Genomic DNA, 17365 nt, shown 5'->3' on the forward strand with positions numbered 1-17365 from the left:
GGTTAAAATTCCGGGCATTATCCAATCAGTAATGGCCTAGCATTTTGGCACCTTGCCAAGTTTTTCAGCCAATCAGTTTTCAGTTCTCATTAACAAAGATTGAGATCAGCACTCAGACAGGGGAGGTGATTGGACAGGAGGCAGCAGCAAGGCACTGACTCCTCCCCCACCCTGCTTGCAGAGAGCTCTGCACAGGAGAGTGAGGGGAAAGGTTTGTGTTTCTGGTGTGTGTTTTGTGGGTGTAAAGGGGGCCAGCAGAGTGTTTTATTGGTGTGTGTGTCTTCTGTTGGTGTGTTTTTGTGGATGTAGAGGGAGCAGCAGTCTGTTTTGTTGGTGTGTGTCTGCTGTGTGTGTGTTTTGTGAGTGTAGAGGGGGGGGCTGACTGTGTGTGTTTTGTGGGTGGAGAAGGGCTGCCGAGTATTTTGTTGGTGTGTGTGTCTGCAGTGTGTGGCTTTACAGGGGGGATGTAGAGGGGGGGGCTGCTGGTGTGTGTTTTGTGGATATAGAGGGGGGCAGCAGTCTGTTTTGTTGGTGTGTGTGTGTGTGTGTGTGTATATATATATATATATATATATATATATATATACACATATATACATACACATATATACATATACATACATACACATATATACATATATACATATATATATATATATCTACAGTGACACATATATATATATATATATATATATACATATACATACATACACATATATACATATATACACACATATATATATATATATATATATATATATATATATATATATATATATATATATATATATATATATATATATATATATATATATATACATATATACAGTGGTTGACAAATCACCAAAAAATCTACTCGCCACACAAAAAAATCTACTCGCCACCTAGTACCAAACTTATGCTGCTTGGGCCAATAGGAGCTCGCCACGATGTTAAATCCACTCGCCAGGGGCGAGCAAATGTATAGGTTTGTCGAACACTGCATATATATATATATATATATATATATAAACACATATATATATATATATATATATACATATATATATACATATATATATATATACATACATATATACATATATATACATATAAAATAAATAGATGATACCGTTCTGTGGCTAACGAAATGCTTTTATTTGTGCGAGCTTTCGAGATACACTGATCTCTTCTTCCGGCTTCTCTTCTTATCGCCGGAAGAAGAGATCAGTGTATCTCGAAAGCTCGCACAAATAAAAGCATTTCGTTAGCCACAGAACGGTATCATCTATTTATTTTTTGATTATTGAAGCTCGGCTAACACGGTACTGATACCTCTACATATACACATATATATATATATATATATATATATATATATATATATATATATATAAAAAATATGCGGGAAAGGCGGGGTTGCAGACCTGCCTAAGACATGCAGATGAGCATACAGCTATATTTGCATATATATATATATATATATATATATATATATATATATATATATATATATATATATATATATATATATATATATATATATATATATATATATATATATATATACATATATATATATATACATACATAGTGGAGGAGGGCCACAGAGTGTGTTTTGGTGTGTGTGTGGGGGGTCTGCAGTTTTGTGGGTTTACAGGGGGCTGCAGTGTGGGATGAAGGGGGGGGGGCTGCTGTGTGTGTTGTGTGTGAGTGTAGAGGGTGGGGAGGCCTGCAGTGTGTTTTGTTGGTGTAGAGGAGGGGGGCTGCAGTGTGTAGGGGGGACTGCAGAGTGTGTTTGTGTATATATAGGGGGCTGCAGTGTGTGTGTGTGTGTGTGTGTGTGTGTGTGTGTATAGAGGGGGCTGTGTGTATGTACAATTTCCTTTTAATAAACTTCCAGTAAAAGCAAAAGAATGTAGGCAATCATGCTGATAAATATCAATAGGACTACAAAGTGTATGTTTTTTATGAAAAATGTAAAAAGAAATAAAAAAAATAAGCCTACATTTAGCCTATAATAGTAATAATTCCCTCAGAACAGGGCATTACTGTCCAATAATGCCCTGGCTTGGTTTTAAAGTCCCTCGGCTTCGCCTCGGGCCTTCAACTCTTCCAGCCAGGGCATTATTGGCCAGTAATGCCCTGTTCTTCAGGGATTATTACTTAAATATAATGAACAAGCTGAAATATTCATTGTAAACAGGAGGTGGCGCTGCGTTGCTCCAAATGACTCCTTAAATGCAGTTCCAGCACATTATTCTGTTTCAGTAGTTTCCAACATAAGTTTCTACTCACCCCCCCCCCCCCCCCACAGGAGATAAACTGCAAAGTATGAACTCAGTTATCTACTAATCAGGAAATAGTGTTAACCTTTTCAATGCCAGAGGTTCTTAAGAAACAGACAATGTTTGGCTGATGGACAGAGCTCCATGTTAATCACTAATTAACAGAACACATTACTGAAGTATTTTTCACACAACTATTTGAACATGGATGGGAGGCAACATACATGTTATGTGTAAGTAAAGGAGGGCATTGTCGGATCCCAGGCTGTTTTCCACTTGCACCCTCACTCTGAATATCCCCACTTTCTGGTACGTGTGTTTGACGCCATCCTCTGTCGCACTGAGGTTTGCATAAGAAGCAGCTATTCCGTCACCAAAGTCCACCTGAATGTTTGCCCTTTGGACGTCGCCCTGGGGTGGGAGAGGAAAAAGAGAATCTCCAGGTAGTTCAGACCCAGACACAAAATATTAGGGGTCCAACAAATCCCAAATGGTTATATTGTTGGTAATAAGAGACAGTACAAATCCTCGCACCCATTCTGGCATTAACGCCCATTAAAGTCACGCACTTCATTTGCCCCTATTGTCCTTATTCTACAAAGTGCAATAGTGCCGATAACTTCAATGGGCCTTTCTGTGGACCATCACACTACAGAATGGGGCTACATTACACGCAGCAGCAGCACTACGTGAAGGCTCTTCCGCGTCTATTCACTTAGGCTGCAAATCTGGAGCAAACTCGGGGCAAAAATAAAAGGAATCACATAGAAAGAAATTGGACTTTTCCTTTGATACTCTGGTGCAATTCTAGTTTTGCAGCCAACACACTTTAGGAAATAAGCCCCTATATGCACTATGTTAGCACTGCTTGAGTTAGTGACCCTTTTGGGAGTGGTTGTACAGTAGGTGTATTAAGGCGAGAAGTTACTTTCTTACGCTAGTTACAGTCGAGCCCTGTTTAGAGACCGGCAAATATAGACAACTTGTAATGCGCACAATCTGATAATTGTTGCACTACTGTGTGTTATAATTCAAATAGGATTTGTCATACATTGCTATCCCCTCTGGCAGACATGGGGTTAAAATGTTGGACATATATCTACTATCAAATGCAAGTATATAAAGGACGATTTTATGATTCCATATTGTAAATGTGAGTTTTTTCTTTGTTCTCCTAACTTTTGCCACTAGACACTTGTTGAAGTTTAACTCTGTTAAATGGATTAAAAGGTGCATTTTCATCTCTTGTAACTTCTACATTTAATTCCTGTTTTTAATGCTGTAGCAATGCAGAGACATTTTATATGTTTGCAGTAGAAATAAAAACGTATTTCTGTACATGAATGTCAATATGAAATAATAAGTTCCCGCTTTTTATTATTGGTAATGGATGCTGGTTGCCAAGAAAAAAAATGACTTTTTTCCCCAAACGCTATGTATTTTAATTGGAGGGTGTATGGGAAAAGAAATCTTTATTGATCATAAAAATTATAGATTTGTTCTCTTGTAATGTTATTGGTTATAGTTTTGCCTCTCAGCACTTTAAACTTCTGCCAACGCTGAATAATGTTTTTGGTTTTCAGCTTTTCCTCATCTTCTGATGCCAGGGTAAGTGTAAGATCACAGGTATGTATGATTTAACCATCATATTGTTATTTACAGGGTTCTTTTCCTCTCCTGTCTTCTCTTTTTTTACTTTAATGAAACACCTATTCAGGGTCGGGATGGGAGTATCGCGCCTTTGGGTGAGACCGGCTTACCGCCATGTTATGTGAATCTAACGCGAGGCAGGGCTAACTTCACATGGCGTCAAGCGTACGCTAATGAGATCACTAACGGACGTTGGTTTTGCATATATTTAGCTCTGTGGATACCCGTTAAACTCAGGGAAACTAACGGACGTTACCTATTTAGGCATCATCACATTAGTAACCCAGATTTAACGGGATCTGTGGATCTACTCCAATGTCAGGAAGAAATACAGACTATCCCTGTGGTGGTTATTAGTATTTGTCAGACCTAGGGATTAAAATGACGTATGTTGAGTAATATTGAAATTGACAGTAACACTTAGGGCAATATTTACGAAGCAGTGCTAAATGATAACATACCTTACAGCGCTATAAGACCTTAAGACTCTGTGATGGTGAAGGGGTACCCAGGCCAGTAAATAAAGGTATTTGGCCCGGCTGGGTGCCCCTGAGCCATATTGGGGAATTGTGATTTTCAGCTCTGCAACCCAATCATGGCAGAAACACTGTGTTTTGTGATAAAACTGTATATGTGTGTCTTATTATTCCAGGAGTGTTAAGCAACGGACATTTCCCTGCTTCAGCACAGACCAGAATAGTAAGACCGGGCAGGGGAATTAATTATATTCAGGTCCCCCAGTATATGTCCACGAACCCCAGAACCAGGGGGGGTTCAGAGTAAAGTCATTTTTAAGATTATGTGTATAACTGTGGCAGCGTGTGAAAGGAACAATGGTTTTAAAACCCAGCAGCTAGCAGCATAGCAAGAGGCTTTTTTGCTAACTTTCGCTCCTAGCGCCGTGAGATTTGCTGTGAGCACTGTTCGGGTAAAATCAGGAACTAATCATGTCACGCAATTTTTATAGAGTTATATAAAAAATGGATGAATTAAAGTCCCCCTATTTTAATTGTACCAATATGTTAGGCATATGGGGATTGTCATCTAACACACCAGAGACAGAGTGGCTACTCCAACCTTCAAAGGCAGTCCAGGATATGGGAGTGTTAAACCTTTTGTTAACAACAGCTTCAAAGGCGATCCAGGATATGGCAGTGTTAAACCTTTTGTTAGCAAGGAAAAGAATTTCAAAGCCACCCTGGCATATGGCTGCTCTGCCCAGACTGTGCGGCGCCAGGTAGAGGGGACGGGCCTCATATGCTAAGCGACCAAGGTGCAAAGTTGGCACATGCCCAGAGCAGACTGAGAAGCCCCCCTGCCAGGTTTGCAAAGTAGTGGCAAGTTTGTGATAGGGTTAAGGAATTATTCCCACTGAGTAGATTGGCTGCATAGGTTAAGTATAGGCCTGTTTAGTGCATAAAAAACCCTGCAGCCCATGGGGAAGGAGTTCCATCATGTAACAAGATTTGTTATGCAGTGAAAGATCCATCCTGTAACCAGACTTAACAGTGTAACTATTAGGCTAAGGCCCCGCTCCCTCAGTCAGCGCACCCACACTGCAAACAGGCGGGGCGCTGACAGACACAGACCACGATATGCGGTCTGTAGGGAGCCAGGAGCAGGAGGGGGGGCGGGATCTGATCGTGGTGCCGTCCACCCCCCCACACACATACACATACACACACACACACACAAACACATACACATACACACACACACACACAAACACATACACACATACATACACATTCACACACTTTAAACCGCAGCTCCTTCCCTGCTCCCCGCCCAAGGCGCCTCCCATCTAGCGCCTTCCCTCCCCTCCTCCCCATTGGCTGACTCGCGTACCACGTGACGCGTCAGCGCCGAAAATCACTAGGATCTTGCAGCATCGGCCGGCTGACGCGTCACAGTACGTAGTCAGCCCTGCCGGAAGGAGGCAGCGGGGGCAGGGACCATTCGGGCAAGGGTCTGGTGGTCCGCGGCCACGCGCCCCGCCGGCCGCAGCGGGTTCGCAGCCTTAAGTGTATTTTTCGTTGTAATTGTAAATCAAGCTGTGTATGTTAATTCTGTAAATAAATGACAATGTATTTTATCTCTTGCTTCGCTCAATCAAAGGATCCGGGTATTTTGGTGTTAAAAGCATTGGTCTCCCGTTACAGACTCATTAAAGTGTATAGAATGTAAGTGGTCTTACAGCACTGTGTGGAGGTTTCTGAATGGAATAACACCCCTGTGTAATGTAACTGGCAGACTGTGCTTTTTGTCTGTTGTGGCCAGATAACTCTTTTTTCTGTGCTATATTGAAATCAATATTTTAACAATAAAATGGAGTCTTTCATCTTAATTTTCACAGTTGAGATGCAATCTCCAGCGTGAGTCTCCTGCATAAAGGGGTCCTGTCCAATGTACAGTATTCCCCACAGCCTCCAGTGATGGGTAATAGTGGCAACAGTAATATATATTGGGCTTGATGGACCATTTCCGATTCCCACTGATTAATCACTGTTTAATTAATGCTATAACTCAGTACTAATGCACATCCTGTTCCTTAATGTTGCATAAAATGTGGAAGTAAATTAAAGGCCCTATCTATGCAATATCCGTGTTTTTTTGGTTTTAATAAATCAGTTCTGTAGTATTAGATAATACTTAAAAAAATTAATTAATCTCTTAATATAATACCATTTTAATGAGTTTTAATATAATGAGCATCCTTTAATTTCTATAGCAGCTTTAACCTACCTCCCAAACAGTGCAAGATCATTATAACACTTTCCTGTTTGTGATAAATGTTGCCAATATTCCCAGCAGTTTGAGCTGCAAACTGTAACAATAGACAATGTTACCTTAGTAATATAAGAATATATTGTAGCTGCTGAGTTACATTGATCGAAGGATTGATGGAAACTGGAAGGCAGCCATTTAGTGAAACCTGGAAAGCAGGATTGTCTCTTTAACATTACTAACCCATTCTTATTTCTTCTCTTATTTCATATCAGCCATGAAAAAGGAGAGGTTTCTATCTTCTGCATCTTTTGGATCTACTACCCCACAAAGACAAACACCAATAAGCAGGTCCCACATTAGGTTATATTGGGGAATTAGAGAGATAGTGATTAATGCGCTCCAGCTGGCGTACACGAAACGCGTAGGAGGGTGCTAACCTCCGTTTGTTTTATGGATTAATAAAGGATCATTCTTCAATTACACCTTGCTGACCCCCTCCTTTGGCTGTGCGCCAGTTTTCTTTTTTCTACACTATATTTGGGAATTAGACAGAACTCCTCCCCGCCCTCCCAGAAAAAAACACCCTGTAAATTCCAGCTTGTTTCTTTTCATTTAGGCGGGATCATGAACATGTCACCCTGTTTTAATTCTGGGTGACATGAAATTGGTGTGTCAATCACAGCAACACCTCCGGCTTCTGCATTTGTGAAATTAGAATTCTTCAATTCTGACTAACTTTGTTCCTCTCTGATTCTTTATCGATTGATTTGCGACGAAAAGCCTTTTTCTTACCATTGATGCTCAATGCATATTGATTGTGAAAGTAAGGAGCAAAAAGCAGAAGAATAGCTCCTTCAGGATCCAACCAAACAGTCCATCTCTATCAGATTATACGTTTTTACTAATGTCTCTTGACTGCAAAACGCGGACCAAATCAAAGCAAATGAATTGCACCAGGTTTATCAATGGGATTCCTTTTATTTGATAGTGGGCTGTTATTTGCACTGGGTTGTATCAGTTTTGCACCTGGGAAACTTCAGTAACTAACCCCCATGCCTAAGATTCTTTTAACAGAATGAACCTTGTTGTACATAGGTCAGTACAAAGAGCATTACAATTCAAAATCTCATACAGTATATTGAGTTCTCAGCCAGTAAATAATAACGTTCTTTGGAACTTGGGATCAGAGGGCGTTGATACAGAGAATCGCCATTTGTGTTATGCGTAAGTCTTCTCTCTTTCTGTTGATACAACATAATCACATTCTAAGGGCTACATCCATAAAGGATGTAGGAATGGACATTATTTCCCGCAAAGTTAACGCATATGCTCAAAGCTAATTATAATGCAAAAACAATGGGCATTCTATAGCTCATTAGCATAGGCTTAATATCACGTGATTGTAGCATAACATTGCGTTATCTGCCAATAACGTGATGATACGTATGTCTTACTGTTACTCCGATCGAGACCCTGAAATAGGTGTTTATCTCAAGTTGAGAAAGAGATGAAAGGGAAATAACACTATGGGGCCCAAGCACAAAGCTTTTTTTTTTTTAAATCGCCAGGTTTTTTAAATCTCCATTTTTGACAGCGTTGCTATCACAGTATGCAGAAAGCCCTGAATACCAGTTATAGCAACATTTGCAAAAATGGCGAGTAGCCAGCGCCGAGATTATCGCTCCTGTGTAAAGGGCTCATCTGGCGAGTTGTTTCTGCTGCAGAGAGAGAGAGAGCCGCCTCCTGCGCAAATCTCGGCCAAATTTTTTTTTTTTTTAATTAAAATGTTATTACTAGTGTAGATGAGCAGGGGGCCACAGGAGCAGAACCGCTTTGATTTAAGGTGCGGGGACCCCCTACTTCCCGAGATACAGGCCCTGTTATGGGGTGCCGGTATCTACTATGCGTTTGATTCAAAGAGGAGATACCGGCACCCCATAACGGGGTCTGTAACTCAGGAAGCAGGGGTCCCTGGACCTGAAATCAACGGGTTCTGCTCCGGAGACCACCTGCTACAATACACTAGTAATAAAAACATAATTAAAAATGTTAACAGATTCGGCTATCTGCTACGGTAATGAAGCTCCTTTAATGTCATTTTTATTAATAGTGTGTGGAAACAAGGGATCTTCTGAGCTGAAGTGCTTTGATTTCAGCCTCAGTGACCCCCTGCTTCCCGAGTTACAGGCCCTGGTATAGGGCATTGGGTGCCAGTCTCGGCGCCATTTTTAAATCATACGTGTCACGTGACCGGAGGGATTTAAATCATGAATGAGATACCGGCACCCCGTATCTGAGCCGGTAACTCGGGAAATAGGGGTGCCCGAGGCTTTAATCAATGCGGTTCAGCTCAGGAGACCACCTGCTCCCGCACACTATCAATCAAAATGACATTAAAGCAGCTTCATTACCTTAGCGGGTAGCCACTAAGGCAATGAAGGGGTTAAGGCAAAATATCTGATGTATTGAGAGCAGAGGGGGTGAGTGAAGCGGGTACTTGGCCCTTCATTCACCCCCTCTGCCCCCAATAGAAATTACAATATGTTAGAATCACCAATACACAACCCATCCCTTTTGCCCCCACATGAAACCATCATTTATTTTTTAAAAACAAGATTCATACCAGAGGCCTGCGGGGTCCTTGGGTGGTCCCCGCGGGTGTCCGTGGGCCTCCAGGGGGTCCCCGCAGGTGTCTGGGGATCCCAGTGTCATCCCCACGGGTGTCTGGGGGCCCTCGGGTGGTTCCCACAGTGTATGTTGGCCCTCGGTTAATTCCCACGGGTGCCTGGGGACCCTCGGGACCCCCGCAGGCCTCTGGTATGAATCCTCTTTTTAAAAATAAATAAATTATGGTTTCATGTGGGGGCAAAGGGGGTGGGTTGTGTATTGGTGATTCTAACATATTGTAATGTTTATTGCTGGCAAAGGGGGTGATTGAAGGCCAAGTACCCCCTTCACTCACCCCCTCTGCCCCAATAAAGCTGCTGTTGTTCCTTAACCCCTTCATTGCCTTGGCGGTTAGCCGCTAAGGTAATGAAGTTGACTGTAAATGCATTTTTATTGCATGGGATTGATGCTGGGGGCCTTCGGTGCTGATATTAATAGATATCAGCTCCGGAGACTCCTGGCATCAATCCCATGCAGGAAAAATGCATTTATTTTTCTAAGTCCCGTCTTGCCGCTTCTCGGCTGCTTCTCACCACCTTCTTGCCAACGTTTCCTGGCGAGGCGATTTGGAGAGGAAATCGCAATTCTAGAGCCACGATTAGCCTCGATAATTAGCTAATCGGGGCTACGAGATTTGCACGAGTTTGAAAAGCTGGCGATAAGTGGTGATAAGTGGCTTATCACCGCGCGTTTGGTGATTTATTTTTCCCGGCAAATTTTTTTGCCGAAGAGCTCTCTTATCGCCGACTTATCGGAGCTTACTGAATCGCAGTAAGCTTCTTTGGCGATAAGGGGCTTATCGCTGCTTAGTGCATAGGCCCCTACACTGGCGACACGCTTTATTGCGCATCGGCCAGATCCGCAAGCCGGGAGATTTCCCGGCTTCCTAGTGGCCGCCCCTCGGCGTGCCGCGCGTCATAGACGCGCGGTCACGCGTCTTCGGGAGCGTGCGCCCCCTGCACGCGCGTCCAGGGGCTCCCCGAGGGAGCCCTGGTGTCCCGCGATCGCGGGACAGCGGCAGGGGGTTCCGGGGGACCCGGCGGACCCGGCAGCGGTAGGGAGAGCGCCCCGATCGGAGGGCGCTCTTCCGCTGCTTCGGCGCGCGCCTGTCACTCTCGGGCGCGCGCCAGGCTACTGCTGCGGCACAGAACGGGCAAATGCTCGAATAAACTGTGCCGCAGCAGTATGTTAGTAAAATGTCACCTAATGGCTTTAGTGACTGTACCTCTCGTGCATTGATATCCATGTGTTTTTAGATGACAAGAAACTGGTGAAGAAAGAACTGATCGTTAGCGCACACACAGAGATGGTAACACAGCGAACTTCTACTTCTTATGGGATGCATATTCCATACCTCCTCCAGCTGCAGCACAAATGTGACATTATGCCCTTGCTCTGCTGTTAGTTTGCCATCTAACGTTGTGATCCGGAGGCCATGTGGAGATTTGCCAGGACATTGCTGAGGTTTAGCGGTGTACTGCTCCCTCACTCCATCTGTGCAGTTATTGGACACAACCTTTCTGTACCTGAAACAATGCAATACTATATATTAATATCTTACCTCTACGTAACTCCAATCATGCAAGGTATACTTCTCTTTACAACACAAGCATACATCGATTTAAAGTAGGTTTAGCATTTGCTGATGCTACCGTCTTGGCTCGCCAGTGAGGCTTTGCTCACATGTGCCAGCCACAATCAACTGTGATAGGCACCACTCTAACCGAGAGAAAGGAAGCTGCAAAAACACTGATCATTTCTGTAATCAAACATGATTGGAACCATCAACATGAGTTTTTTGTGAACATACCCAGTGCTGTTCAGATAGCTTTGCCCAAGACTGCAGTCCTTAGACAAGGAAGACGGATTGTACCAAAATGCAGGTAAGCATTGCCCGTTGCTGTGACGCTCATACCCATAATCACTGTGATCAGAGAGAAATGGTAACAGATAAATACGTGGATTAGCAAGTATATTCATAATGCTATGAGCTTCAACTTAAAATTCATTATTGATACACTTGTGCTATTTAAAAGCCCAGACACACTCTCCCCCCCCCCCCCCCCCCAAACGCTATTTTGTCCTCCAGGTTGTACATGTTGACATCTTTGAGTTTTTTCTAATAATCAATTTAAAGTTGTAAACACTCAGGCTGATGCTCCCACAGCTTCTTATGTACAACATTGTCTCTGCATTGAAAGCTTCTAATCAGTGATGGGAATGTGGACCCACAAACAATAGCAGCTTTAACTCCGAATCATACCATTCCTTTCTACCCTAAACACGAGCGAAACCATGATAGGTCAGACTGATCCAGATTAAGAAATCTTTACCCTTCACCTGGTAGTCACATACAGTAGTTAAGTGCAAGCTTGTGACCTACTGTATTAGAGTGCAACTGAGTTGCAGAGAGGGACCTGCCCAGAGGCCAAACTGAGACCTTGGGTCTCTGGATGTAGGACTTCCCCAGATCCCATGATTCAGACTCATCTCATAAAAAACATAATCATGGGAGGACATTTAAAACTATACCAACTTGCCTAGTTTTCCACTTACACAGCCTGGGCTGCACCATTTCTATCCCCTGCACTATGCATTACACAGCCTGGGCTGCACCATTTCTATCCCCTGCACTATGCATTACACAGCCTGGGCTGCACCATTTCTATCCCCTGCACTATGCATTACACAGCCTGGGCTGCACCATTTCTATCCCCTGCACTATGCATTACACAGCCTGGGCTGCACCATTTTTATCCCCTGCACTATGCATTACACAGCCTGGGCCGCGCCATTTCTATACCCTGCACTATGCATTACACAGCCTGGGCTGCACTATTTCTATCCCCAGCACTATGCATTACACAGCCTGGGCTGCACCATTTCTATCCCCTGCACTATGCATTACACAGCCTGGGCTGCACCATTTCTATCCCCTGCACTATGCATTAAACAGCCTGGGCTGCATCATTTCTATCCCCTGCACTATGCATTACACATCCCGGGCTGAATCATTTCTATCCCCAGCACTATGCATTACACAGCCTGGGCTGCACCATTTCTATCCCCTGCACTATGCATTACACAGCCTGGGCTGCATCATTTCTATCCCCTGCACTATGCATTACACAGCCTGGGCTGCATCATTTCTATCCCCTGCACTATGCATTACACATCCCTGGCTGAATCATTTCTATCCCCTGCATTATGCATTACACAGCCTGGGCTGCACCATTTCTATCCCCTGCACTATTATTACACTGCCTGGGCTGCACCATTTCTATCCCCTGCACTATGTATTACACAGCCTGGGCTGCATCATTTCTATCCCCTGCACTATGCATTACACAGCCCGGGCTGCACCATTTCTATCCCCTGCACTATGCATTACACAGCCTGGGTTGTACAATTTCTATCCCCTGCACTCTTGCACTATGCACTATAACAGGGGTGCGCAAACTTTTGTTGCTGCCCCCCCCTGCCTTCTCTCCCTCGGTGCTCGTGCCCCCCCCCCCTTACATTAGTGCGGCGTCAAATGATGCCGTGGGATCATGTGAAACATGACCCTGTGGCATCATTTGATGCCGCGTTGCCATAGTGATGCGTCCCGAAGTCGTCTGAATCTCGGTAAGTTGCAGAGGCCTCGTGCCAGCCCCCCGGCATTTCATTTAAATGTCTTGGGGAAGAGCACATCCTCTGTCACTGCCGCGCCCCCCCAGAAAAATCTCATGCCCCCCCCCCCCTCCAGTTTGCACACCCCTGCACTATACAGCCTGGACCACACCATTTCTATCCCCTGCACTATGCAATACACAGCCTGGGCTGCACCATTTCTATCCCCTGCACTATGCATTACACAGCCTAGGCTGCATCATTTCTATCCCCTGCACTATGCATTACACAGCCTGGGCTGCATCATTTCTATCCCCTGCACTATGCAATACACAGCCTGGGCTGCATCATTTCTATCCCCTGCACTATGCAATACACAGCCTGGGCTGTATCATTTCTATCCCCTGCACTATGCATTACACAGCCTGGGCTGCATCATTTCTATCCCCTACACTATGCATTACACAGCCTGGGCTGCATCATTTCTATCCCCTGCACTATGCATTACACAGCCTGGGCTGCATCATTTCTATCCCCTACACTATGCATTACACAGCCTGGGCTGCATCATTTCTATCCCCTACACTATGCATTACACAGCCTGGGCTGCATCATTTCTATCCCCTGCACTATGCATTACACAGCCTGGGCTGCATCATTTCTATCCCCTACACTATGCATTACACAGCCTGGGCTGCACCATTTCTATCCCCTGCACTATGCATTACCCAGCCTGGGCTGCACCATTTCTATCCCCTGCACTATGCATTACACAGCCCGGGCTGCATCATTTCTATCCCCTGCACTATGCAATACACAGCCCGGGCTGCATCATTTCTATCCCCAGCACTATGCATTACACAGCCCGGGCTGCATCATTTCTATCCCCTGCACTATGCATTACCCAGCCTGGGCTGCACCATTTCTATCCCCTGCACTATGCATTACCCAGCCTGGGCTGCACCATTTCTATCCCCTGCACTATGCATTACCCAGCCTGGGCTGCACCATTTCTATCCCCTGCACTATGCATTACCCAGCCTGGGCTGCACCATTTCTATCCCCTGCATTATGCATTACCCAGCCTGGGCTGCACCATTTCTATCCCCTGCACTATGCATTACCCAGCCTGGGCTGCACCATTTCTATCCCCTGCACTATGCATTACACATCCCGGGCTGAATCATTTCTATCCCCTGCACTATGCATTACACAGCCCGGGCTGAATCATTTCTATCCCCTGCACTATGCACTATGCATTACACAGCTTTTATTGACAAATGACTAATCCAAGAGCCTCTCACTCATACTAAATCCCTGGCCATAGGGAATTCACAATATCATTATAACATCGTGTTTTACTGGTAACTGTCTGCAAACAGCTGAACAGATTATAACCCTGTAATTTATTTCTCAAATTACATTAAATGTGAGAAAATGTAGCATAGAAAAAGTACAAAACTGAAAAAAAATGTTTCCATGAGTGATTCCTTTTTTAAATTCAATTTGTATTTGTGTTTTGTTTTTTTGCTCCTCTCACACATTTAATAATTAACTACTCAATGCTGAAGACCGTACATCGCTAAAATTAGTTTCTGACTCATAGAAGATGGTCAATCATAATTTGTTTCTTTCCCTCCACATTAAATGCTACAAAATGTTCCATGCTGTATAACAGTTTTATTGTCTTGTATCTTCACCAACAAGCAGACTCTGGGATTCCACAAATATACTGTGTATATACTGTAGTGCCGACGAGTATTCTAAAACAAATCTGGGGCAATCACCAACAAGATCCAGGTACATGCTGCAACATTTCAGTGACATTTCTGCAGACAGACTAATGGCCCATCGGATTAACAGCGGGGGTCCCTGGCAGTCCCATTCAAACTGAATGGGACTGCCAGGGACCCCTGCTGCGTTAATCCGATGGGCCATTAGTCTCTGCAGAAATATCACTGAAATGTTGCAGCATGTACCCAGCATGTACCTGAATCCTGTTGGTGATTGCCCCAAGGCAAGTTTAAGGCAAGTTTTAGAATACTCGTCGGCGCACCTGTAGGTTATTTAGTCAGTGGTGAGCTACTCACAGAAAATGTGTCTCAAAGGGGGTACGTTGTGGGGTCCTTCAACCTTTGTAAATGTTTAGGTCATCATATTTAATGCTGTCACTTTTGTATGGTAACATTTCTTTACCCAAGGGTGTTTGTATCGCGTTTCAGAGGGTTGTTGTGCTTTTGATAGATCTTACGAACATCAATTCTTTTTATGCTGCATTTTGAATGTATGAAAGTGATTTAAGGAGTATTTGTGCAGGTGCATAAGGAATTACTGGACACAATATTGTAGCAGGGCAGTGTTTCCCAACCGGGGTTCCACGTCCCTGCCCCGGGGTTCTGTGAGAGGATGAAAAGGGGAAGTGACATTTTCCCGATCTCCCTGAGCAGGGAGAGAGTGGGGCAGTTTCCTCTATCCTGATTGGCTCCATTACCTAGCAGCAGTCAATCAGGGGCAGGAGAAGGAAGCAGCATTGGCTGTAGAGGTGTGTGCATTTCCCGTTACTCTGCCCCCTCTGACTCCTTGCCCCCTCTAACTCCTATGACTCCCTGCCCCCTCTATCTCCTGTGACTCCCAGCCCCCTCTATCTCCTGTGACTCCCTGCCCCCTTTATCTCCTGTGACTCCCAGCCCCCTCTAACTCCTATGACTCCCTGCCCCCCTATCTCCTGTGACTCCCAGCCCCCTCTATCTCATGTGACTCCCAGCCCCCTCTAACTCCTGTGACTCCCAGCCCCCTCTAACTCCTATGACTCCCTGCCCCCCTATCTCCTGTGACTCCCAGCCCCCTCTATCTCATGTGACTCCCTGCCCCCTCTATCTCCTGTGACTCCCAGCCCCCTCTAACTCCTGTGACTCCCAGCCCCCTCTAACTCCTGTGACTCTGCCTACTGTGACAGTTTATCCGGGACAGTCCCGGTTTTTAATAAGTTGTCCCGGTGCCCCAAAAATTGGGAAAATGTCCCAGTTTAGCTGGGATAGTCCCGGTTATTAATGAGGTGTCCTCCCGGTTTGGGCGGGTGGGAGCAAAGCGGAGGTTGGAGGAGATCAGAGGATGCCGGCCACGGAGCGTTGAGCCAAACAGATTAGAACAGCTGTAGCCAGTAGGAGGGAGGAGGAGAGCAGGACTGTCTGGCTGCTTAACCACTGCAGCTTCAGGGCAGCAGGTGGCACTGCAGAGCTGCTTCTCTACAGATCTCCCTGTTCCATGTGTCTGTGTTAGTAAGTGTGTGTGCGTGTTGGTAAGTGTGTGTGTGTGTGTTTTTGGTAAGTGTGCGTCTGTGTTGGTGTTTGTGTGTGTTGGCAAGTGTGTGCTGGTAAGTGTGTGTATTTGTAATACATGCGTGTTTCATGCATTATGTGCATGTACATGTTGTATATTTAGTGTTTGCATATGTTGAATATAAATGTGTATTTGTATATGGTACAGTGTGTGTGTGTGTGTGTGTGTGTGTGTGTGTGTGTGTGTGTGTGTGTGTGTGTGTGTGTGTGTGTGTGTGTGTGTGTGTGTGTGTGTGTAACAGGGACTTATCCCTGTTTATGTAAAACCGCCTCTAAATACTCTGAGGAATCCAGTAGGGAGCTGGTTAATTGCAGCCACTCAATTAACCAGGCTCCACCTGGCTAATCAGAGCTCTAGAAAAGCCTCCTGTGAGAAACTACTAGAGAGATTCCTTAGCACACAACTGTGCTGACAGAGGAGAGGAAAGACCAGGCTGATATTCCTGGGAGCGACTGGACTGCAAATCCTGCAGCTGGAGAACCGGAACCGCCGGACCAGCACGATCAGATAAGACTTTTTGTATATATTGCTCACTGATAAACTGTTCTATGTTTTTGGACTAGCAACTGGCCTAACCAGCCAATCACAGATAGTTTGGGCATGTACTGTCTAGTTATTCTCCAAAGTGGAGTAGGTGTTTGTTTAATTTGTTTTTGTATGTTGTACAGAGTTTAAAGGAACAGGCTCAATAAAGCCAGGTTTAATTTCACCCAAATTGGTCTCCATTAGTGTACATCTGCACACATCTCTTACAGTGTGATAAACTAATGTTGCATGTTTGGTATGTATGTATATGGTGTAGTGTTTGTATGTATATATGGGGGAGGGAGGAGAGAAGATGTAGGGGGGGTGGGAGAGAGGATGGAGGGGAGAGGGGAGGAGAGGGATGGGGAGAGGGGGGGGAGAGCGGGGGTGAGGATAGGGAGGGGGAAAGGCAGGATAGAGGATGGAGGCAGAGGGAGAAGAGAGGAAAAAAGCAAAAAAAGGGGGGGGCAGTTTGATTTAATTTGTTTTCGAAATATTTTTTTAATGTGTCCCAGATTTTACATTTGAAAATCTGGTCACCCTAACTCTGCCCCCTCTGACTCCATGCCATGTCT

At 44.6% G+C, this 17365-nt stretch overlaps 1 protein-coding gene across 1 annotated transcript in view; it reads right to left on the bottom strand.

Annotated features, from left to right (window-relative positions):
* SORCS1 (sortilin related VPS10 domain containing receptor 1) overlaps positions 1-17365 on the bottom strand; it is a 442630-nt gene that overhangs the window by 43746 nt on the left and 381519 nt on the right. The window contains 3 exon segments of the mRNA XM_075611820.1: positions 2492-2678; positions 10669-10840; positions 11125-11238. Coding sequence (XP_075467935.1) covers positions 2492-2678; positions 10669-10840; positions 11125-11238 — 473 coding nt within the window.

The sequence above is a fragment of the Ascaphus truei genome, chromosome 8 (assembly GCF_040206685.1).
Source record: "Ascaphus truei isolate aAscTru1 chromosome 8, aAscTru1.hap1, whole genome shotgun sequence".
In the NCBI taxonomy this organism is placed as follows: domain Eukaryota; kingdom Metazoa; phylum Chordata; class Amphibia; order Anura; family Ascaphidae; genus Ascaphus; species Ascaphus truei.